Source organism: Coloeus monedula (genome assembly GCF_965178545.1).
Source record: "Coloeus monedula genome assembly, chromosome: W".
Classification (NCBI taxonomy): domain Eukaryota; kingdom Metazoa; phylum Chordata; class Aves; order Passeriformes; family Corvidae; genus Coloeus; species Coloeus monedula.
Window position 1 is genome coordinate 9,530,258 of NC_138821.1, and position 23,184 is coordinate 9,553,441.

A 23,184-nucleotide genomic window follows, 5' to 3' on the forward strand; every position below is an offset into this window, starting at 1 on the left:
CCCTTTTTAAAGATGGGTGCAATGTTTCCCTTTTTCCAGTCACCTGGGACTTCACCTGACTGCCATGACTTTTCAAATATGATGGAGAGTGGCTTGGCAACTACATCAACCAATTCCCTCAGGACTCTGATTCATCTCATCAGGTCCTATAGACTTATGTATGTTCAGGTTCCTCAGGTGGTCATGAACCTGATCTTCTCTTACAGTGGGAGGGACTTTGCTCTCCCAGTCTTGCAGTCCATTCACTTGAGAAGTGTGGGAAGAGAGGTTGCCATTGAAGACTGAGTCAAAAAAGCTGTTGAGTACCTCAGCCTTTCCTTCGTTATTATTGAGATTTTGCCAGCCTTGTTTAGCGGGGCAGGTACACATTCTTTGACCTTCCTTTTCTGGCTGACATACCTGTAGAAGTCCTTCCTGTTATTCTTTGCCTCCTTTGTCAAGTTCGGCTCCAGCTGCATCTTGGCCTTCCACACATCATCCTGACGCAACCGGTGTCCCTATATGCTTTCCAGGACACCTGTCCCTGATTCCACTGCCTATGCATTTCCCTCTTGCCCTTTAGTTTGACTCAGCCATGCTGGTCTCTTGTCTTCCTTGCCTGACTTCTTGTGCCTGGGGATTGCAAGCTCTTTTGCTCAATGGAAGACTTCCTTAAAATCTGCCAGCTCTGTTCTGCTCCTTGTCCCTGAGGGCAGTTTCTCAGGGGGATCCTATTGACTAACTCCTTGAACAGCTGGAAGCTTATTTTCCTAAAATTCTGGGTCTTGACTCTGCCTCACCCATATTCTTCAGGACTGCAAACTCCATGAGTGCATGATCACTGCAGCCCAGGCTGCCTCCAATCTTGATGACCCCCATTAGCTCAGATTGGTGACCATCAGGTTCAGTAACACATCCCCTCTGGTAGTGCTGTCTATTACCTGGCTCAAGAAGTTATCCTCCATGCATTCCAGGAGTCTCCTGGATTGCCTACAGCTCCCTGTGCTACATTCCCAGCAGATGTTGAGGTGATTGAAGCCCCCCTGCAGGATGAGAACCTGTGAGTGTGATGTCTCCTGCAGCTGGAGCAAGAAGGCTTTGTCAATAGGCTTCTCTTGACTGAGCAGCCTGTAGTTAACACGTTGCTGCCTGTTCCGAGCTTCCCCTCCCCCCTCCCAAAGACATGTGCTCCGAGGTCCTTTGTTCCAAGCGCGGGCAAAGCCAAATGTAACTCAGACTCTTCAGCAGTGTCTGATTGGCCGGTCACCCCGGGTCCGCCCCCAGTCCTCCCCTTTCCCCTTCTCCTAATAAAGATGGTCGAGGAGAGGCTACGCCCTCTCACTCAGCTCAGCGACTTTCCTGCGAACATCTCTGGTTGTCTGTCTCGTTTGAAAGCTTCTAACTGCAGGGAATTGAGCGAGCAGGGAGCTATATTTCTCCCTCTTTGCTTCTGCTGATGGTATTTGCTCTGCAGCTGATTCAGGTACCGATTTTAGAGCTACCAAAGTGCTAGATCGCCCTTGCTACCTCTCAAGGCTGTTCCGGGCTTTCTAAGGCATTGAAATACAAGCGCTAGCCGGTATAAAGCTGAAAAGATACCTTCCACAAACACCAACCACAGGGTTCCCGTTTTTGGCTCGCTCTCTATTTCTCACTTATAAGCTTTTAACCTTCTCATGGCTGTTCTTCAGAGACAGCTCTTCATAATCTATCAATTTCTTGACAAAGGGGGCAACCCCTCCACCCCTCTTTTTTTCTCTGTCCCTTCTGAACAGCCTGTAGCCATCGATAACCACACTCCAGTCATGGGATTTGTCCCACCAAGTTTCAGTAATGGCAACAAGGTTGTAGCTTTGTAGCGGCACGGAGACTTCCAACTCCTCCTGTTTGTTGCCCATGCTGTGTGCATTGGTGTAAAGGCATCTCAGATGGGCTGTCAGCTGTGTCACCTTTTTTAGAGGAACACCCCTCCTTTGAGGTGTTTCCCTGGTGGCTTCTATTACCTCAGGATCTTCTGGCTCATCTCTAAGTCTTCAAGTGTGCTCCAGTGTGGCTAGCACATCTCAGAGCCACTGGCTGAGGGCCCTTGCTACCACTCCATCCCTCTAATCTTGATGTGTTGTCCCACAGCTTGTCAAGGACAAGCCTGATATTATCCCCCTTCCCTGTCATGTCTAGTTTAAAGCTCTATATCAATGAGCGCTGCCAGCTCCTGAGCAAAGACCCTCTTCCCTTTTTGAGAAGGGGGAATCCCACCTGATTCCAGCATGCCTGATGTCATGTAGGCCATCCCATTATACAAAAACCTAAAATTGTGGCAGTGACACCAGCCATGGAGCCATGTATTAGACTGGGCTCATCTGTTTCTTCCAATGTTTCTGCCCACAACTGGGAGGATAGAGGAGAAAATAACCTGTGCTCCAGATTCCCTTACCAGCTATCCCAAGGCCCTGAAGTCTCTTTTGATTGCCCTTGGACTACGTATTGTGATTTCATCACCACCCATGTAGAAGACCAATAATGGGTAGTAGTCTGAGGGCTGTACCAGGCTAGAGAACTTTCCTGGTCATGTCTTTAACCCAGGCCCCAGGGAGGCAGCACACTTCCCTAAGAGGAGGGTCCATCCAGCATATTGGACCCTCTGTTCACCTTAGAAGGCAACTGCCTACAGCTGCAACCTGTCTTTTCCTCGTGGAGGTGGTCGTTATACAGGGGGTAGGCCTTTCTGACCCTTTCAACACCTGTGGCATAGATGGATCTCCATCCTCATCATCCTTTGACTGGCCTTCTACATCTTCATACCTATTGTACAGAGACACCTGGGAGGGTGAGGTGGGCAAGGAGGGGATTTGCTTGCTGCTCCGAGCAAGGACTTTCCTCCATTCACCCCTTTTCTTTGAGCTACTGCCTTCTACCTGCCCGAAGGGAAAAATATAGGACCCCCTTGATACTGTTTTTTTTTTCTGGTGGCTTTTCCTGTCTTAGGGAGGGCCAAGCATGGTTCCATGTTTGTAAACTTGTGAATATATTGTGGTTTGTGGAGATCTGTGGTGGTTTTTTCCTTCATATTTTATAGGAATGCAATCTGATATAGTCATTATGAAAAACTAGTGTGCAATGAGTTGCTTTTTGGTAACAAAAATAATTCAGAAGGGAAAAAGTGATTTAATAGCATGAGATTAATTCCTATATTATGTTTGAAAAAGACCATTCAGGGTTGTCTTCAGGCCTGAAGTATCTGTAAACATAAATTTAATTTCTTTAATGCATATATTGGTATATAATGTATCTGTAGATAATTTTAAAATCTACTTAACTGAAATAGAAGAAAAATCTTTTACTCTGCTAATGATTTTTATTCTTCCAGATATATACTTAAGGAGAAATTTGATGGGTTTTCTTTTTTGAATTTTTAGGATTCCTATTCTTATGTTCGATCTACTGCCCCAGCTGTAGCTTATGACAGCAAACAATACTATCAACAACCAACAGCAACTGCTGCAGCTGTGGCTGCTGCTGCCCAGCCTCAACCTTCAGTGGCTGAGTCATACTACCAGACAGGTGGGTGGCATGATTCAAACTCCTGTCATTATATACAGTCTGTAGACTGTTTTAATAGCTTAAAAATATGTCTTTGAATATTTCATATTATCAGATTTATTTATTGTTTTGATATGTGTTGGGATTTAGGAGTTCTTCTTTTGTTTCTTTCTCTTTGAGAATTTTCGCCCATTTTTTGTTGCTAAGAGATAATAACGACCAGGTACTTACGAGAGACAAAAGAAGTTTCTCTGGGAAGGGTGGGGCTGGCTGCCCTCTTAGCTGGGGGGTTTCTCTTGGAGGGGCAGAGATACCTCGAGAATTGGGCTGGGGAAAAGGGGTTGGGTGCAGCTCCTAGCCCTCTTGCTCTCCGCTTTGGAGGAGGATGGTCAGAGCTGCTGCTTGGGGGAGGGAATTCGCTGCCGGAGTCCAGCCCAGTCCTTCTTCTGCCGTGGGGTGAGCCTCTGCTCGTGAGAGCAGCCACTGAACTGGGACTTTATTAACACCCTACCACACTAAAAAATGGACTTTGACCATCTGCTCGGGGGCCTCAGGGGAAAACCCCGGGATCCCTGAGCCCTTTTCCTCCTCCCAGGGAGCTTTTCCCTGCCTGGCTCAGAGCCCGGCTGCTGCTGCCCCACCCCTGCTTTTTTTTTTTTGCCACTGCGCCGAGTTTTCGCTACATTGTAGCTCTGCACCCCCTGCCCTGCCGGGATGCCCCGCAGTTCCAGCTACAGGTGCCGAGTTTCTGGTACATCTCATCTACCACTCCGGGACTTTGCTCATCCCTGCCTTCCCAGCTGGCTACCTCGAGCCTTTTCTCCATCCATTTCTGCTGGCTGCACCCGCCATTACCGCGTGGAGGGAAACGGCCGAAAGTCGTGCCACAGCCCCTGCAGCCGCAGGGGAATCATCGCACACTCTCTGCCCGATTGGGAGCCAACAGCGCCCCTGCTGGCTGAGACCGTAACTACACCAAAGGGGAAAGTGCCTGCAGTTGAAAGAAGGCTGTTACTGGGTTTCTGGTTTTGTTTGTTGTCACTGCCACTGTTGTTTGTTTGCCTTGTTATACATACTAGTAAAGAACTGTTATTCCTTTTCCCATATTTTTTCCTGAAAGCCCCTTAATTTCAAGGTTATAATAATTCTGAGGGGGGGATCATATTCTCCATTCCAAGGGAGGTTCCCGCCTTCCTTGGCAGACATGTCTTTCAAACAAAGACAACATGTAATCCCTGTCAATGTGTAGAAAAAACTTGATGCACCTACAACTTGAACATCATTGTGACATTGCCATAAGTAACTATCTTTGAGGTTTGGATTGTTATTAATACACTCAAAACGTACTTCTAGGCAAACATTTTTGCTGGAGTAGGTTGAAAAAGTCAATGGTGGGTTCAGATGCTAACTTGGTTAGAAAGACTTTTTTAAAAAAATTCTTTAGTTAATATATATAGTTCTTTAATTATTGGTATCATAAATGCTACAAAACAAATCCTATTTACTTTTTTTTAAACTATAATTAGAAATAATAGCAAAGTTTAGATGTACTTTGGTTTAGTGTGTACTCTAGTAAAACCATTGAAGAGAAGGTTGTTTAAAAACATGACAGCACAGTTAAAAATACGTAAATAAATCTGAGGCTTGCTAGTGTGAGCTGTGATGTGATTAAACCATTGTGGGATATATGGTAGCTGAAGCATAACCATTACTGTAAAAAACCCGAACAAAATCCAACAAAAAAAAGGCAAAAACCAACCAAACTAAAACAAAACCCACTTGATAATGTGTTTATTCCCTAGCATATCATTAAGTATCGCTTAATATGGTTTGCATTTCATTCAACTAAAGCATATCAATGTTTGTACATGTCTATTTTCTATCCTAATTAGCTCCAAAAGCAGGATATAGCCAAGGGGCAACTCAGTATACCCAAGCCCAGCAAACGCGACAAGTGACAGCTATAAAACCTGCAACCCCAAGTCCAGCAACAACTACATTTTCTATATATCCAGTATCCTCTACCGTGCAGCCGGTAGCAGCTGCAGCTACTGTTGTTCCATCCTATACTCAAAGTGCAACATACAGTACAACAGCGGTTACTTACTCTGGTAAGAATTTTACATATTATATTGCTGGGATCTTTGCATTTGTTAGGGGAGATGATTTAAATACTCAGCATTTTAGCAGTTTGTGTTCAATTACATCATAGTCTACTGAGAAATATCAACCAGTTAAATCATAATAATGGCAAAATATGTATCTTTAAAAGAGGTTTGATGTTTGTATGTGCCTATTGTGTTACATGTGAGGATATACAAAGTGTTGGCATTGCTATGTGCACAAGTGTTTTGTGACTTACTGTAAAGTTTGGAGAGAAAAGATGGGGGATAGAAAAAATAAGGGAACACAAATACAACCCAGGGAAATTTGGAGCATGCTGCCATCAAGCAGCAATTACACAGACAAGGAGGAGCAGTCAAATATAAATCTTGTAAGTTTGGGTTGTCTCGATCCAAGATGGGAGGAGAATGGGTGCTACAAAGAAAGACTTTCCTTCAAACACTAGAAATCCAAAAAGTTGTTAAAGGTGAAAAGACATTAATTTTGTGGCCAGATGGTAACCAACTGGCATGTTATAGCTACCTTGAACTATTTGTTTTGGTTTGTTTTCTGTTTAAAAATGGATTGTAAGACTTCATTGAAACAGAGCTTGATCAGAGGATTAAAATAGTTGAACCAGTAGATGTATAAAGTTTATGGGAAAACTGGCTCAAAAGGTATGAAAGCCCAGTTTCCTTGATTTATTAAAGTTTGATACTAGAAATCAAGGAGTGTCTAGACAGGGTGTGCTGCAACCCGCTTGAAATAGAACAGCTAATGCTATTGCATTCTGTCTTGTATCTTCTTTTATTTTTTTTCTTTAGTCTACATAATATCTGTCCTTTTCTGTTTGAAACTTGAACAGTAAATCTGGCTCTGGAAGACTGCTTATTTCAAGTGACCTTTGATAAATCTTTTATTAAAATTCTTGTTGCATCATACTCAGTCTTACCAGTTTTACCAGGAAATTTCACATATTCTTTAGGGATGCTTTGATATATTTAACAGAACAGTGTGTCTACAAAATTTTGTCTAAAATCAAATATACTCCTGATACAAATGGTATGCTATGTATTTGTGTACTGTGAAACATAAAGGAAAATTCAGACTGCCTGACAAGATCTCAATAAATCATTTATATCCTACTATATTATGCAATATGCTTGGAATTAGTGTATTATGTAATTGATACATGATGTACAGTGACGTATCATTTATTTTATTTTGATCTTTGAGGTACCTCTTATTCTGGCTATGAAGCCGCAGTATATTCAGCTGCATCATCCTATTACCAGCAGCAGCAGCAGCAGAAACAGGCAGTGGCAGCAGCAGCTGCTGCTGCAACAGCTGCTTGGACAGGGACCACCTTTACTAAAAAGGCACCATTCCAAAATAAGCAACTGAAACCAAAGCAACCTCCCAAACCACCCCAGATCCACTACTGTGATGTTTGCAAGATCAGTTGTGCTGGACCACAGGTACCTGTATTATGTAATATTCTGCTACATGCTTTAGTAATAATTTTTTCAGGTAAAAAAATGGCCCCTTTAAGAATATTTGTTAATTTTTGAAGACCTGATTCTATACTTATACTAAAGGAATAATTAAATGAAAATGTGTGCTATGGTAGAAAGAGGCCATATGAGAAGACAAAAAGATGCATCCCCTTAGCTTGTACAGAGAAGCTTCAGCTGTGCTTTGGACTCCAGAAGTATTCTAAACTTTGAATTTTGTTTGTTTTTTTAACAAAGCAAACTTCTTAGAAAATACTTTTTTCAAAACTTTATGAATGGTAATCCTGAAAATGTATTCATTTTATTCCAGCATCCCAGTTTACTTTCAAAGGGGATACAAGTTCATAAAAAGTAGATATCGATTCATGAAGTGTTTGTGTGTGTGTTTGGCAAAACAGTTCTTACTCTTAAAGGTAAATTAGTCATTATTTTCAACCCTGTCTGCTCCATAGATTGCTAGTGTTAGTATAGGAACAAATAGCAACTTCTGTATTTTATTTTCAGTGCACCTTTATTTATGCGCTACCTTTGTTTGAATTTATTTTTTTAGTTATCTGGATACATTTAGTAACTGTGGTCTTGCAGTTTGAGGAAAATTCAAAATCAAGAATAATTCAATGCAATGTAGGAAAATGCAACTGAGACAGTTTTCTGATCTTATCAGGCTTTCAATGGTAATATATTTTGACCAGTACTTGATTGAGGAAGTGAGAAGGTAGAGGAGTAAAGACCATATTGTATTACCTAAAAGGGGAATCCTGGTGGTGAAAAAAATATCTTGGTTTTGGAAGTAGCCTGCTTATGCCTTAAAACATGTCATATGGAAGCAATGTTCAGTGTAGGAAGTATTTTTCATACAAAGCATGTGTTTTATGCTATGTTCTATATTACATGTATATACATGAATGATGAATGAGCAGTACAAAACCAGCTGTGTATATTTTTTATTTAAACAGACTTATAAAGAACACTTAGAAGGCCAGAAACACAAAAAGAAAGAAGCGGCGTTAAAAGCTTCCCAGAACACCAATAACAACAGTACTTCTGCTCGTGGAACTCAGAATCAGTTGCGTTGTGAGCTTTGTGATGTGTCTTGTACAGGAGCAGATGCTTACGCTGCCCATATCCGTGGAGCCAAACATCAAAAAGTAAGAACTTTCTCTTGTCCTTATTATACAAGTCAGTCATATATTTCTTTCCATCATTTTTCTCATCTTAGGAGAAAATATGCAGAAACAATATAATTAGAATTGTTTTGTTTAAAGACATTTAGTTCTGCTTTTTGTTTCAAAATTATCTTTAAGCTCACTATTAGTGATGCCTTTTCCTGGTCTTAAAATCAAGAGTCAAACACGGTTAGAAGGGGAAAAGGGATTTTACCTTGGTATTTATTTTAAGGATCCTTAGGTGCACACGTCCAGGTCATGTGCATCGTGATGCACCCCGCCGAATATGCCCCCCCAAAAGATCTGGTATAACATTATAGGTTTTACTAATTAGCATATCTATCAAAGATTCCCCAATGAGAGGCTCAAGTGAGCCCCCCTCCCCAAGGAGCCTTCCCCTGGATGGTTCTATCTTAGTTTACAGAATGTGTTCTGGAGAGGACCTTGGGGTCTGGGGCACACTGATCCCTAGCTACGAAGCTTCTAAAATGTTTAGTCTCTCAGCTTGACAAACAAGTCCAAGAATGTAGGCAAGAAGCACTAAGAATACAGAAGTTGTAAAAGGGTATAACAGGGGTATAAAAGAAAAGGCAAAAATCTTCATGGCATCATTAGAAGAGCCTTGTTGGGAGAAAGGGGGAAAACATATTGCCACAGCATCAAGAAGAGGATGTATTGGGAAAGGTATGTAAATTGTAGGAAGAAGGTATAGAGTAAGATGGGAAAAGTGTCAATGAGGACATGCCAGTAGCATGCTTGTGCCCCCTAACACCTTTCAAGACTTCTCTTGACATTCTTATTTGGCGCTGTGAAAGCTCTCTGTGCTTTGAAACACTAAACTGAGTGCCAAGGGATGGGATTATTATGTGTCACTTTTTGGTATTTCTTGCAAAAAAAAATGGCATATGGAAACAAGGGACAATGTCCTGTAGTAGATTTTATGAGTATGTTTGAAGAGTTTTGGTAAGCATGCTTTCCCTACTGTCTATGTGCAGTTAGGTGAGCATTTTAGAATAAAGACTGCAAGCTGCACTGTGAACTCCTGTGACCTGTTTCTAAATTTGGTCATATGACAGTAAATGGAATGGTGCAATGTAGAATGTGTGTTTAGATATTACAGATTTTCCTCAAAGATATGAAATTATTAATGTAAGTAACAAAGTATTAATATTCATCTTTTATAGCCCTTTGTATCTCAGAACACTGTACAAAGTGGCATCAGTAATATCATTCCTGTTCAAATAAATCTCATAGCAAATTTAAAATAATTTCCCAATTTCTTTTTTGTTAGTAGAAGAACAAAAATTATGATTTAGATAGATTTGCCTAGTGTTTGTTCTTTCATTAATGAAGTTGTACCATTAAATTTTTGGGTTGTGCCCAGTAACTCCATAGGTATATGGAATACAATAATATATTATCTTTGTATATTTGGATGTCCTTTTCTCTTCCTCATAGATAGTTGCTAATGCTAAGTTAGGTTGTCATCAGTGTAAAAATGAAATCTTAAAGGACTCTTTCTTTGGTGCACTGAAGAATCTAGTGCATTCTAGCAGGAAAAAAAGTAATTTTGAAGAGTTGCTTGAAATTATATTTGTAAAATTGTGACATTAATATGTCTGTATTCTGATGAGGAACATGCTTAAAATAAGAATAAAAAGCTAAGAAGTGTATGTATACACTTGTGTGCATATCATAGAATTATTTAGGGTGTAAAAGCCTTTTAAGATCATCAACTCCAACCATTAAACTAACACTGCCAAGTCCACCACTAAACCATGTCCCTAAGCACCACATCTACACGTCTTTCATGACTTTTAAATCCCTCCAGAGATGGTGACTCAGCCACTTCCCTGGGCAGCCTCTTCCAATGCTTGACAACCCTTTCCACGAAGAAATTTTTCCTAATATCTAATCTAAACCTCCCCTGGCACAACTTGAGGCCATTTCCTCCTGTCCTATCCCTTGCTACATGGGAGAAGAGACCAACACCCACCTGGCTACAGCCTCCTTTGAGGTAGTTGTAGAGAGTGATAAGGTCTCTCCTGAGCCTCCTTTTCTCTAGGATAAATACCTCCAGCTCCCTCAGCCGCTCCTCATAGGACTTGTGCTTTAGACCTTTTAACAGCTTTGTTGCCTTTATTTGGATGCACTCCACCACTTCAACATCTGTCTTGTTTTGAGGGGCCCAAAATAACGCAACCGGGGGCTTGTCACCACAAGCCCCGGCGTGCCCTCGGGCAGAGGGGACGCAGCGTTAGCCTCCACAGCGTCCTCGCTGGACGGCTCAGTGGAATCGGCGTGAGATGGGTGCGTGCGCTGGCTCCTCCTCAGAGGAAGCACGTCGTCGGGCAGCCGATGATCAGGCTGGCGTTAGCCCGGAGGCAAAGAAGGCGGGAGGGGCTTCTGGTGTGAGTTCCAACAGGTTTATTTGCAGGAGGGACCAGGGACCAGCAAAAAGCCCTGAGGAGACGTGGGCTAGCCCCCTTTATGGGGGGGTGGAGCAAGGCAGGGAAAGGGAAAACAACTAATGGGGTACAAGCAGAGGGGAGGATACAATTTTTCAGAACAAATGGGGAAAACAGGGAGGCAGGACTCATAACAGGGAACCAATTAATAACTACAAAAGGGAGAACTTTCTGGAACAGGGGGAGGTAATTTAGGATTGGGAGCCACCCAGGGGGAGGTAACCTAGACCGCAGTGATCTCTTCTGGTGGCTGACATTTGATGGTTTCAGCCCGAGAGCAGGCTGAGCCACCCCAACATCTCCCCCTTCTTTATTACATTGAAATGAGGGGAAAGGCTTAAGGGATTTCAAAATCAAACACTTATAAATGGGAAAGGCTAATAGAATTAACAACTCCATAAAGAAACCCCATACAATGTCCTTGATAATTGAAGGAATCCGTCTACTGGAGCTCCCAGTGTACAGGAGGAGCTGCAGCAGCAGATGGGACAGCAGCATGTAGGATGTCATCATGCAGTTATGGGAGATAACTTTAGGGACAGTGCAACATAAATAAAATTAATACAAATACAATTAACTTAAATAACAATGGCTCCCTTGGACTCCCCCTCTTTCAAAACAAAGGGCCAATTAGGGGAGGGAAACACAGAGAAGGTGGGAAAGGGAATGTTTGTCTTTGCAGCCTGGGAGGAGAATTTCTTGTTTATTCAGCAGGTCTTGTTTCTCCTCCTTTTCCAGGCAGTTGCTACTGCGTTTTCAAGCTGCTTTGGTTTTGATGTCTTTGTTAAGAAAGGTTTGATCCACTTTCCAGGGATCCATTTAGGTCCTCCTGGGGTTGAAACACACCCGTAGCCTCTACCCTGGGTGACTAGGGGGTACGGGCCACAGATCTGTAAAGTGTCAGGGTCCTTTATTAGGACCTCAGGTCTCTCAGTCAGTTTATGTTTAGCAGAGTTTGTGAAGTGTCTCAGGATGGGAGGATCAGGTTCCTAATAGGAACAGTTTAAAAAGTTCAAAGTGAACAACGTTTCGGACAGTCTTATGGTGGGGGGCAGCGATCTCATTGCCACCCTTTTGTTGTTCAAGCAGTCTTTTTAGTGTCTGATGTTTCCTCTCCACGATGGCTTGGCCTGTGGGCGAGTGAGGGATGCCAGTGTTGTGATCCACACCCCACTCACTCATGAATCTGTTAAACTCTGCAGAGGTGTACGCAGGGCCATTGTCAGTTTTTAATTTATTTGGTGTCCCCAACACAGCAAAGGCCTGTACCAGGTGGTTGATGACATCTTTGGCCCTCTCCCCACGGTGAGCTGAGGCAAAGGTTGCACCAGAAAAAGTATCCACAGAAACATTAATATATTTCTGGCAGCCAAATTGGGGGAAGTGGGTGACATCTGTTTGCCATACCTCACAACTGCCTAGGCCTCGGGGGTTAACCCCCTGACCTAGTGATGGAAGCTGATGTTTTTGGCAGTTGGGGCACGTCGCCACAATGGCTTTCGCCTGGTCTCTAGTGAGGTGGAACATTCGGACGAGGGCTGGAGCATTTTGATGGAACATTGCATGGCTCAGCTGGGCTTGCTGGAATCTGTTAGGCAGATTCGCTAACTCGATGGGCATAGCTAGGGCATCTGCTCTCCTGTTCCCTTCAGCAATAAATCCTGGCAGGTTAGTGTGTGACCTCACATGCATTACGTAAAAGGGTTGCTTTTGGTGGGAGACAATTTGGATTAGCTTCGAAAGCAATTTATAGATTTTTGGATTTGCCACCTCTCTGAGCGATGCTCTTTCTGCTCTGGACACCACTCCTGCTACATATGCGGAATCTGTTACCAAATTAAAAGGTTCGCTGAACCGCTAAAATGCTCTGACCACTGCGGCAAGCTCTGCAACCTGCAGTGATCCTTCGACCACCTGCACATCAGACTCCCACTTCTGAGTGCGAGGATTCCTCCAAGCGATGACAGACTTGTGAGATGCCCCAGAACCATCCGTAAAGATCGTCAGGGCATTGAGGGGTTCACGACTCTGAATTTCTTTTGGAATTAATTTAAAGGCCGAATTGAACAATTTGTGTTTCGGGTTGTGAGCCGATATTTGTCCCGAATAACTATCAAAGACAAATTGGAGATGATTGTTGTTTTGAAGGAGATGGTCCAATGCATTGGTTGTCAATGGCAAGTAAACACATGTGAAATCACACCCCGCAAGGGTACGGAGGCGAGACCTAGCCTTTATCACCAACTGAGCCATGAGCTCCTGTGGTGTGGTAATACTTTTGGACGGCTGGTGCGAGAGGAAAACCCACTCAATAATCAGAAGGGGATCCTTCTGCACCTTGTCCCACTGGAAAACCAGCCCATGGAGGTATGGCATTTTCCCCAACACTATAAATTGAAAGGGCAGACCTGGGGCATAATGATGGGCTTGGTGAGATGACAGCGCCTCCTGGACTTTGATGAGGGAGTTTCTTGCTTCTTCTGTCAACTGCCTCGGGGATTTGAGATCCTCATTCCCACGAAGCAGGTTGAACAGAGGGGCAAGGTCCTCAGTCGTCAGTCCCAGGAGCTGCCTCACCCAGTTGATGGACTGTCCGTTTTCCGCGCTTCACGTGTCGGAGGAAAATAACTTCAAGGGATGGGACTATGCAACTACACGAATTTATTGTTTAAAATAACAAACACATCAGTCGAGGCGTGAGATTTTACAACACCTCCGAGTAATGGCGACTAGTCACAAGATTTAGGGTTACATCATAATTTATAACTTTCTAATCCAATAGATACTTAAAACGACACTTTGTTTTAGATTAATGACCTATCACCTGTGGCACTTCTCACTGCAATGCAGCTATGTCTTGACCAATAACTTCTCATGTCACGTACACACAGATGTCTCTCTTATACCATCTACATTCTTAACTTAAACTATATAAAACCACACTATTATATTTTAAAACCCTTCACCAAAACACCCAGTGTACAATTTTACTTATAATGATAGGAACACAAGTTTGTAATCCTTTTGCTTAAAGTCCACAAATTTCTGTCAATTAAGCCAGACCTAGTCTCTTCCAGGGTTGTAAATCAAAGCCTCCTTTAATTGCAGGAGTTTCTACTCCTCTGTCTCACACATCTCCCCCTCCTTTCTGCACCAAAAAACTCCTTTGATGGATTTATCAATCATTCGCTGTACACATTGAAACAGACATGGCACCATTATGAGAACTATTACTATAACTGCCAAAATGTATAGACCTGTTGTAAGACATTTCTTTACCCACGATGCTAAACCCCATCCACTAAATAAATTATCCAGCCAAGTTCCATCATCGATTCTTATTTTCGACACACCCTCTTTAAGTTGTTGTATGCTCTTATAAATAGACTCTGAGTGGTCAGACAGATTCATACAGCACATCCCCTCAAAGTCTTTGCATCCATGTCCATGGGCTAGTAAAAGAAAATCAATGGCTGCTCTATTTTGCAAAGTTGCATGCCTCACATTTTTGACATCTGCTAAAAGGCCACTTAGTGCAAGGGACGTGGCATTAGATTGTTTACTCAGCCAACATCCCAACTGATCCAACTGCTTTAACGCAACTACTGAGGCAACTGGTGGCATAAGAAGAGATGTTACAAGCCTTTTTCCATAGCCCCATGGGGTAAAATCATCTTTGCCATCTGGTCCATATTGATGTGGAGTAGATCTTTGTGTCTCACGTTGGCAATTGTCTTCATATTAGGAGTAAATAATGTAAGCTCTCCCAAAGTACACGGACCACCCTTAATGTTTGAAGGGATAGCTGGCCATGCTCTGTCTCCACATACAAAAAACATTCCTCTTGGTAATTGCAGAGGAATAGAGCTAGGTGCAGATGAAACTACAAAAGTACTATTACACCAAAAGGAGTGGTTCTTATACACAGGGTGATATGGAGAAACATCTCTCATCAGTGATTGATTAATGTTTGTAAAATGGAACTCAACACAGAATTTCACTTTTACAGAACCAAGGATTTCCAATTCTTCAGGTTCATCAGAGGTTTTAGGAAGATAGGGAGTCCACCATTCCCATGTATTTACTGGAGTATAGTGTTCCCAAACTTCTGATCCTGCAAAGGCACCTCGTAAGGCCCTGTCAATTTTCTCTGGGATTGGCCAATTCTCTATTGGAACATTGACTAGACAAGTTGAAAATGGATTTTCTGGAGTTGTGGTAGACAGACATAGAGTATCCAACCCTGAAGCATTAGCTAAAGTCACCCAAACATTGGTCTTAGGTTGATCAACCGGCAAAGCTGTCCCACCGAAAACAAACAAGACAAACAAAGCAAAAAACAAACTTAACATTTGATTAAATTTCATGCTTCTTGAAAGTTCTCTTGGCAAAAGACTCCTCCTCAAATTTCAATCTCTAAACTAATTTGTAAGAATATTTTTTTTGTATTTCCCAATTTCACTTCCACTTTATTTATGAGGCACAAAAATATTTTATACCTTCTTTAAATAAAGAAATGAGGATTATTTGCCAAAAGATCTTTACAACACATTTGCTTATGCACTCTTACATCAATCTAAAACCTAAAATTTACAGCTTTAACAATAAAACAAAAGATTGCAGGTATGGGCTGTAGTCTCTGCGAAATTCATGTCTGCGTACTCTCTTCTCTACTTGTAGAGTTGTCAACTTCTTTCTGCGCGTGATATGGTTTCACATTCTTCGCAGGAAGCCACCTAGGTCCCGTACCTGTAGAAACACAAGCAAATCCTTTTCCCCAGGTTATTAATGGCAATGGACCTTCTATTTGTCCTGTTTCTGGATTTCTAATCAGAACCAAAGGATTTTCTCTCAATTTTGCATGTGTGCTATTAGAGAAATGCCTAAATATTGGAGGATCAGGCTCTGCAGAAGAACTATTCAAAAAGTTATAAACATACAAAGCTTTACTTAATCGCATCTGTGGTGTTGCTTGTGCTAGATCTCCCTTTTGCTGATCTAAAATACGCTTCAAGGAATGATGTGTCCTTTCTACAATTGCCTGACTCGTGGGCGAATAAGGAATGCCAAAAGTATGGCAAACACCCCAATTCATCAAAACTGTGGCTACCTTCTGGGCTGTATAAGCAGGACCATTATCTGTTTTTATTTCTTGAGGTACCCCCAAGGAAGCGAAAGCTTGCAAAAAATGCTGACACGCATGATTTGCTGTCTCTCCTGTGTGTACAGAAGCAAAAACTGCATTGGAAAATGTATCCACTGACAGATGGATATTTTTATATTTTCCAAAAGACGGATACTTGGTAATATCCGTTTGCCACAATTGCAAACTCTGTAGCCCTCAAGGGTTTACTGCTCCCATGGAAACAGGAGGCTGCACCAGTTGGCAATCTGGGCAGGTATTTACAATTGCTCTAGCCTGATCTCTGGAAAGACAAAACATTCTCATAAGAGCTTGTGCATTCTGATGAAAGAAGGCAAGACTCAACTTTGCTTGTTCAAAAATATTTGGCAAGGTGTTCACTATGGCAACTGTTAACTTATCAGCCCTGGAGTTGCCCTCCGCCAGGAATCCTGGGAGTGAAGAATGAGCCCTAATATGGGAGACAAAATATTGATTAGTTCTATCTTGCACGAGCGTATAAAGACATTTAAGATAACGATACAGAGCATTATTACTAACATCCTTTAAAACTGATCCTTCTATTCTCTTAACTATATTAGCAACATAAGCAGAATCTGTAATCAAATTAAAAGGCTCTGGGAAAAGCTGAAATGCTCTAACTACTGCTGCAAGTTCTACTACCTGGGTTGAACCCTCTACTATTTGAATATTCTGTTTCCATGTTTTAGTTTCTGGGTCTTGCCACGTTACCACCGAACGATGTGTCTTTCCTGACCCATCACTAAAAATTGTCACAGCATCCAAAGGCACTTCACTTAACAGTGGTCTTTCTCTAAAGCTTAATTTTGCCTGAAATAATTTATGACTAGGGAAATAAATAGAACAAGTGCCTGGATAATTCAATAATGCTATCTGAAGTTCTTCTGAGTTTAGTAATGCCCAATCAAAATATTGCTTCTTCAGAGGCAAATAAATTACAGCAAACTCTTTGCCTGCCATAGTTAACAACCTTGACCTGCCTCTGATTATAATCTGAGCTAACATTTCCATCGTTGTGAAGATTGTTTTTGGAGATCTGTAAGGCAAAAAGACCCACTCTATTATCAATAAGGGATCCTTGGCAGAAGCATCCCATTGAAATATAAGACCATACAATTGCATTTTTTCCCCCAGTACTGCAAGGAAGAATGGTTGTGAATCTACACAACGATGTGCTTGTCTTTTCTGAAAAGCCTCTGTTACTCTGTCAAGTGCCTTTAGAGCTTCAGGTGTGAGGGTTCTTGGGGATGTAATGTCACAATCTCCCTTTAACAAATCAAAAACTGGAGCAAGTTCATCATTAGTAATCCCCAAAGTAACTCTAATTTATCTCTCCCAAAAGCTGCTGCAAATCTTGTAAAGTATGAACTTTAATTCGAAGCTGTATTTTCTGTGGCCTTATTGACTGTTCAGTCATTTTCCATCCCAAATATTTCCACGGTGGAGTTTCCTGTATTTTTGATGTAGAAATCTCAAGTCCAGCCCTTTTAATCTCTGTTACAACACTGTCACGTGCTTCCTCCATCTCCTGCGTTGGTGCTGAAATTAACAGATCATCCATGTAATGTAGAATCTTTGCTTTAGGATGTTTTCGCCTAGCTGGAGATAAGGCTTTTGCCACAAACCATTGACATATAGTAGGTGAATTTTTCATTCCTTGAGGAAGCACAACCCAATGGTACCTCATCAATGGCTCTTGTCGGTTAATACTTGGAACGGAGAATGCGAAACGTGGAGCATCTTCTGGATGAAGTGGAATATTGAAAAAACAGTCCTTTAAATCAATGATAACTAAAGGCCAATCTCTGGGAATCATAGAGAGTGAAGGAAGTCCAGGTTGGAGGGGTCCCATATCTTCTATTACTTCGTTGATTCTTCTAAGGTCTTGAAGCAGTCTCCAGGTATTAGAGGTCTTCTTGTGTATAACAAACACCGGTGAATTCCAAGGACTAGTTGTTTCTATGATATGTCCTTTCTGCAATTGTTCCTGGACTAATTTCTTAAGGGCACTCAATTTTTCTTCTTCTAGGGGCCATTGATTAACCCAAATGGCTTCATCGGTTTTCCACGAAAGCTTAGGGGTGATGAGTGCCTGCATGGCCCCCACTAAAAATCCACTTCCAACTTGACTCCCCACTGAGACAACAAATCTCTTCCCCAGACTGTAATAGGCTTTCTCACAATAAAAGGACGAACAATTGCTGTTTTTCCCTCAGGTCCTCTGACTGTAATCGCAGATTCACTTTGTAAGCATAAAGTGGCGCCCCCTATACCTGTGAGGGTATCCAGGGGAGTTACCAGCTTCCAGTCTTTTGGCCAAAACAAGTGAGAAATGATAGTAACATCTGCTCCTGTGTCTAATAGGCCTTGAACCATGATTGTTTTATTGTTATGCATTAAACTGCAAGTCAATAATGGCCTGTCATGTCCAATATGCTCTGTCCAGAAAATCTCTGGTCCCACATTTGAGTTTTCTGTTATAGGTGGTTGCCCTTCCATCTCTATCGCTCTACGTACAGCTGTAGTAGGCACTGCAACAGTGGTGGCTAGTTGTGTTCCTGCAGGAACAACTAAAGGAGGTTGTAATGCTTGAGCCAAAATTGTAAGCTCTTCATGATAATTTGCTGAGACAATTGTTGGATAAACCACGAGACCTATGATACGACATGCATCTTTTCCCATAATTAAAAAGTCCTGCTTTTCTTCAGATGTCCCAGTAACCCCTGTGGGTATCAGGTAGTGGGAACTATTCATAAAGCATATCAATTTGCAGGCTGCCAAGGTACAGAATGCTCCAGGGGGCAGGAGGTTTGAGTCGCTCGGGAGGTATTTGACCATTCTGCTAACTGTGTGTGACTTTGGTCTCCAGAGGATGAGAGCTCTGGGTGATGGACTGCTGCTATTTGTTTCATCGCACGGCGAGGCATCGCGCTCAGCAATTCGTTTCCCGGCAAGAGATTCCCATCTGCATCATATCTAGAGCGACATCTGTTAGCATAATGTCTTCCTTTTCTACATCTCGGACAACGAAGTGGTATCATTGGAATCTCTCCAAGCCCTGGACAATTTCTCATTAAATGTCCAGGCTTGCCACATCGAAAGCACACTCCTTCATCTATATTAGCTCCTGGCATTGCTCGAGAATTGCTTATAGCAAGAGCTTTAAGTGCTGTTACAAGTCTTTTATCCAACATCTCAGCTTGAGCAGAAAGCCTTTTGTCCATCATCTCAGCTTGGCTGGTAATAGCTCTTTCCAGTTTTTCTCCTAATGAATGTTTGGATGACAGCCGTATGCTGTGCATTACCAACTTTACTACATGCTTCAAGCATATCTGAAATACTTGGTTGCACCCCTGGTAAGGCTCTAATAGTTCGCTGACACTCCTCATTAGCATTAACATAAGCAAGATTCCGTAATAAAATTGGACGAGCAACATCATCCTCACATTGTCTCTCCAAAGCCTGGGTCAGCCAATCAATGAAAGAAGAAAAGGTCTCGGTAGGACCCTGCTTGATTTGTGTATAAGCACCTTGTGGAGAACCCACAGGCTCAATTTGCAAAAGTGCCCTTTTAGCTGCTTCTTTGAGGTCAGCAAGGACCGCCCTTGCCAAATCTGCTTGATCTTCTGGCCTGTCATGAGGTGGATCTCCTGCCAATTGTGCAAGTGTCAGAGCTGCATTAGGACCTCCTGCGTAATTCTCTATCAGTTTTCCAAGAAGTCTACGCCACTTTAAATCCCACAGTAAATACTGCGAATCAGTTAAAAGCATGGAAGCAATATTTTTACAGTCAAAAGGTGTTAAGTCCACATGATCTAAAGTTGCTTTTAACAGCTGTTTAAAGTAGGGAGATCCCAAACCACTTTCCTTTATCGCTCTCCTTAAATCCTTAATGTCATCATGTGCCAGGGCTTCCCATCTCGAGTTTGCTCCTCCTCTCCCATACCTCACCGGCAATGCTAACAACGATTTACGAGCTGGGACAAGATCATCCTCTTTAGATACCTCCCGATGTATAACATTCCAATTTGTTAAAACAGGCTTTTCTCTTAGATTTATTTCTCTCTGCTTATCGGCAGAGGAAAGCCTATTCATATCTTGAAGGCTTAAATTAGATTCATCCACTGATGGTAAACACTCATCCTGAGTTTGCACATCTGCTGTGCTACCGGCAACCCTCCGAGCTGTCACGGGGGCATCCATCTTTGCTTTCATCACTTCCGAAGATGTCATTTCCTGAGATGTAATTTCCGGGGCCTCCCGCCCTCCGGCACCATACGTCACTTCCGAGGGCTCCCCCCTCTTTTCTTCACCACCCCCCCTTTTGGGTGCAATATCACAAGCGGCCGGAGGGGGCGACTGCGAGGGAGCCCGTGGCACAGTTAAAATTTCAGAGTCGCCATTAATCACTGAGCTGTTCAACAATTCTATCACCACCCGGCAAGCAGGGATTAACACAGCCACCGCCTTATCGCGTTTTAAAGCGAGATCATAAAGTCTGGTTGCAATATCATCCCAAACTGATTTAGTAAGAAGGAGGTCAAAATCAACATCAGGGCAATTACGGAAAACCCAAAGCAATAAATCTTTCACTTCTTTGCTGGGAAGAGGCTCAGAATGTAACTTCAGCAAGGCATCTAACTTATTATAAACATCCCTTTGTTCTTTGGAAATATTCTCACCCATCTCTTAACCTCCCCGGCCCCTGCCTCCATTCAACGTTGAAGACAGTTCTCCTACCGGCGTGCTTTGGAGAAATCGGCCCGCAACCCTCCGTTTAAGCTTCCTTTCAGCTTCAGCTCTCACCGGATCACCCTTCGTTTCAGGGTTTGGCTAACTCACGTCGACCGGGGGAATCCTCTTCATCCTACTCCGACCTCTGCGCTGTAAATTCGCCGCACACCAGGGCACCACTTGCCCGTTTTCCGCGCTTCACGTGTCAGAGGAAAATAACTTCAAGGGATGGGACTATGCAACTACACGAATTTATTGTTTAAAATAACAAACACATCAGTCGAGGCGTGAGATTTTACAACACCTCCGAGTAATGGCGACTAGTCACAAGATTTAGGGTTACATCGTAATTTATAACTTTCTAATCCAATAGATACTTAAAACGACACTTTGTTTTAGATTAATGACCTATCACCTGTGGCACTTCTCACTGCAATGCAGCTATGTCTTGACCAATAACTTCTCATGTCACGTACACACAGATGTCTCTCTTATGCCATCTACATTCTTAACTTAAACTATATAAAACCACACTATTATATTTTAAAACCCTTCACCAAAACACCCAGTGTACAATTTTACTTATAATGATAGGAACACAAGTTTGTAATCCTTTTGCTTAAAGTCCACAAATCTCTGTCAATTAAGCCAGACCTAGTCTCTTCCAGGGTTGTAAATCAAAGCCTCCTTTAATTGCAGGAGTTTCTACTCCTCTGTCTCCCACAATGGACCTGCAGAGTTGATGGAGTTCCTGCAGAGTCCTGGGGTGATCATTGATCTTTAATGGTTGGGGCACCACTGTCTGCTCCTCAATTTTGAGTCCTAGATATTTAAAAAGTGAGGTCTTCTGGACCTTTTCAGGATGGATTTCGAATCCATCAGCCTCTAAAGCCCTGATTACCTCCCCCAGAGTCCAGTCCAGGTACTGCTGTGTGGGCGCACACACCAAAACATCGTCCATGTAATGTAGGATCACAGCTCTAACTGCCTTTTTCCGGACAGGGGACAGAATGCGAGCGACATACCACTGGCAGATGGTGGGCGAGTATTTCATGCCTTGCGGCAGAACTCGCCACTGGTAGCACTGCATGGGAGCCTCTCGGTTGAGGGAAGGCACCGAGAAGGCAAACCGGGGCGCGTCGTCCGGATGCAGGGGGATATGGAAGAAGCAGTCCTTGATGTCTATGACTGCTAGCTTCCACTGCCTAGGGAGCATAGACGGTGATGGCATTCCAGGCTGCAGGGGTCCCATGTCCTCAATGACCTTGTTAATTTTCCGCAGGTTGTGAAGGAGTCTCCACTTGTCTGTCCCCGGCTTCCGGATCACAAAGACCGGGGAGTTCCAAGTGCTGTTGGAAGGCTCAATGTTCCCCTTCCCCAGCTGCTCCTCCACAAGTGCAGTGAGCACTCTCAATTGGTGTTTTTAAAGGCCACTGATCCACCCAGACCCTTTTATTGGTGAGCCAATTCAATTTCTGGGTGGGGCGCTCCGCAGTGGCCCCTACTAAAAATCCCGGGGTTGAGATGGGATCTCAACCCAGGCTCCCCACTGAGACATGAGATCCCTGCCCCACAATGTAAACCCAGAGTCAATAACAAATGGACAGACTGTTGCAATCCGCCCCTCTGGGCCCTCAATCTGGACAAGAGTCCCGCTTCTCTGGGCAGCCACAGATCCTCCCACACCCGTAACAATACCTTCCGCTGGTTGTAACCCCCAATGTGACGGCCAGTTGTTGGAGGCGATGACCGTCACGTCTGCCCCCGTGTCCATCATCCCTGCTAGGCTGATGTCCGAGCCCTGGCATGAAATCTTGCAGCTTAGCATCGGCTTGTCCTCCCCTACCACCTCAGCCCAGAAGACAGATGGGTTGTAGTTTTCTGGTGAACTTCTGGGCATGAGGATGGCCTGGGCGAGAACCTGGCCAGCTGCAAGAAAGAAAGGCAGGTGAATACACTGTATGTTAATTGTAAAGAGTCCTTGTGATCCTACTTGGACGATCTCTGGTGTTATTGAGATCTCTGGTGGTGTACGCGTGGTGTCTCCTATTATAAACAAGCAGCAGTCTTTCAGTCCTTTGCAGCTCACGAGGACCCGTTGAGGTGTGATGGAGTCCATCGTGGTTGCAGTAGTGGTAGTCACAGTTTTTCTGGTTGCGGCTTCTTTATTTATGTCATCACGCGGGGCCACAGATCCGCACTGGGTCCTCAGTTTCCCGGCTGTACCTCCATGGGAGTGGGCGATGGTACTTGCCCTGGGGAAACAGCTCGGGAACTTTGATTAATTGGGGCTGGAGCTCTGCAGTTCCGGGCCACATGTCCTGGCTTGCCACATCTGTGACAAGTCCAGGTTCTGTTTGTCATCCTCTTGTCCTGAGGTGCCGTTGCCTCAGCGGCACCCGCAGTTCCTACCACATTCCCCCTCATTTTTAAATTTGGTTGGCCAATTGGAACTAAGGTTGTGCAGTGTCGAATCATCTGCTTTAACGTTGGTGGAGGATCAAGTGGAAGGGTAA

General features: G+C 43.2%; 1 protein-coding gene across 2 annotated transcripts in view; it reads left to right on the forward strand.

Moving 5' to 3' along the window:
• Positions 1-23,184, forward strand: part of LOC309584650 (zinc finger RNA-binding protein-like) — a 65,275-nt gene that overhangs the window by 13,069 nt on the left and 29,022 nt on the right. For both annotated transcript variants that reach the window (XM_082300809.1, XM_082300810.1), the window contains exons 4-7: positions 3,396-3,540; positions 5,412-5,630; positions 6,859-7,100; positions 8,093-8,284. In XM_082300809.1, coding sequence (XP_082156935.1) covers positions 3,396-3,540; positions 5,412-5,630; positions 6,859-7,100; positions 8,093-8,284 — 798 coding nt within the window. The remainder of the gene's footprint in view (positions 1-3,395; positions 3,541-5,411; positions 5,631-6,858; positions 7,101-8,092; positions 8,285-23,184) is intronic.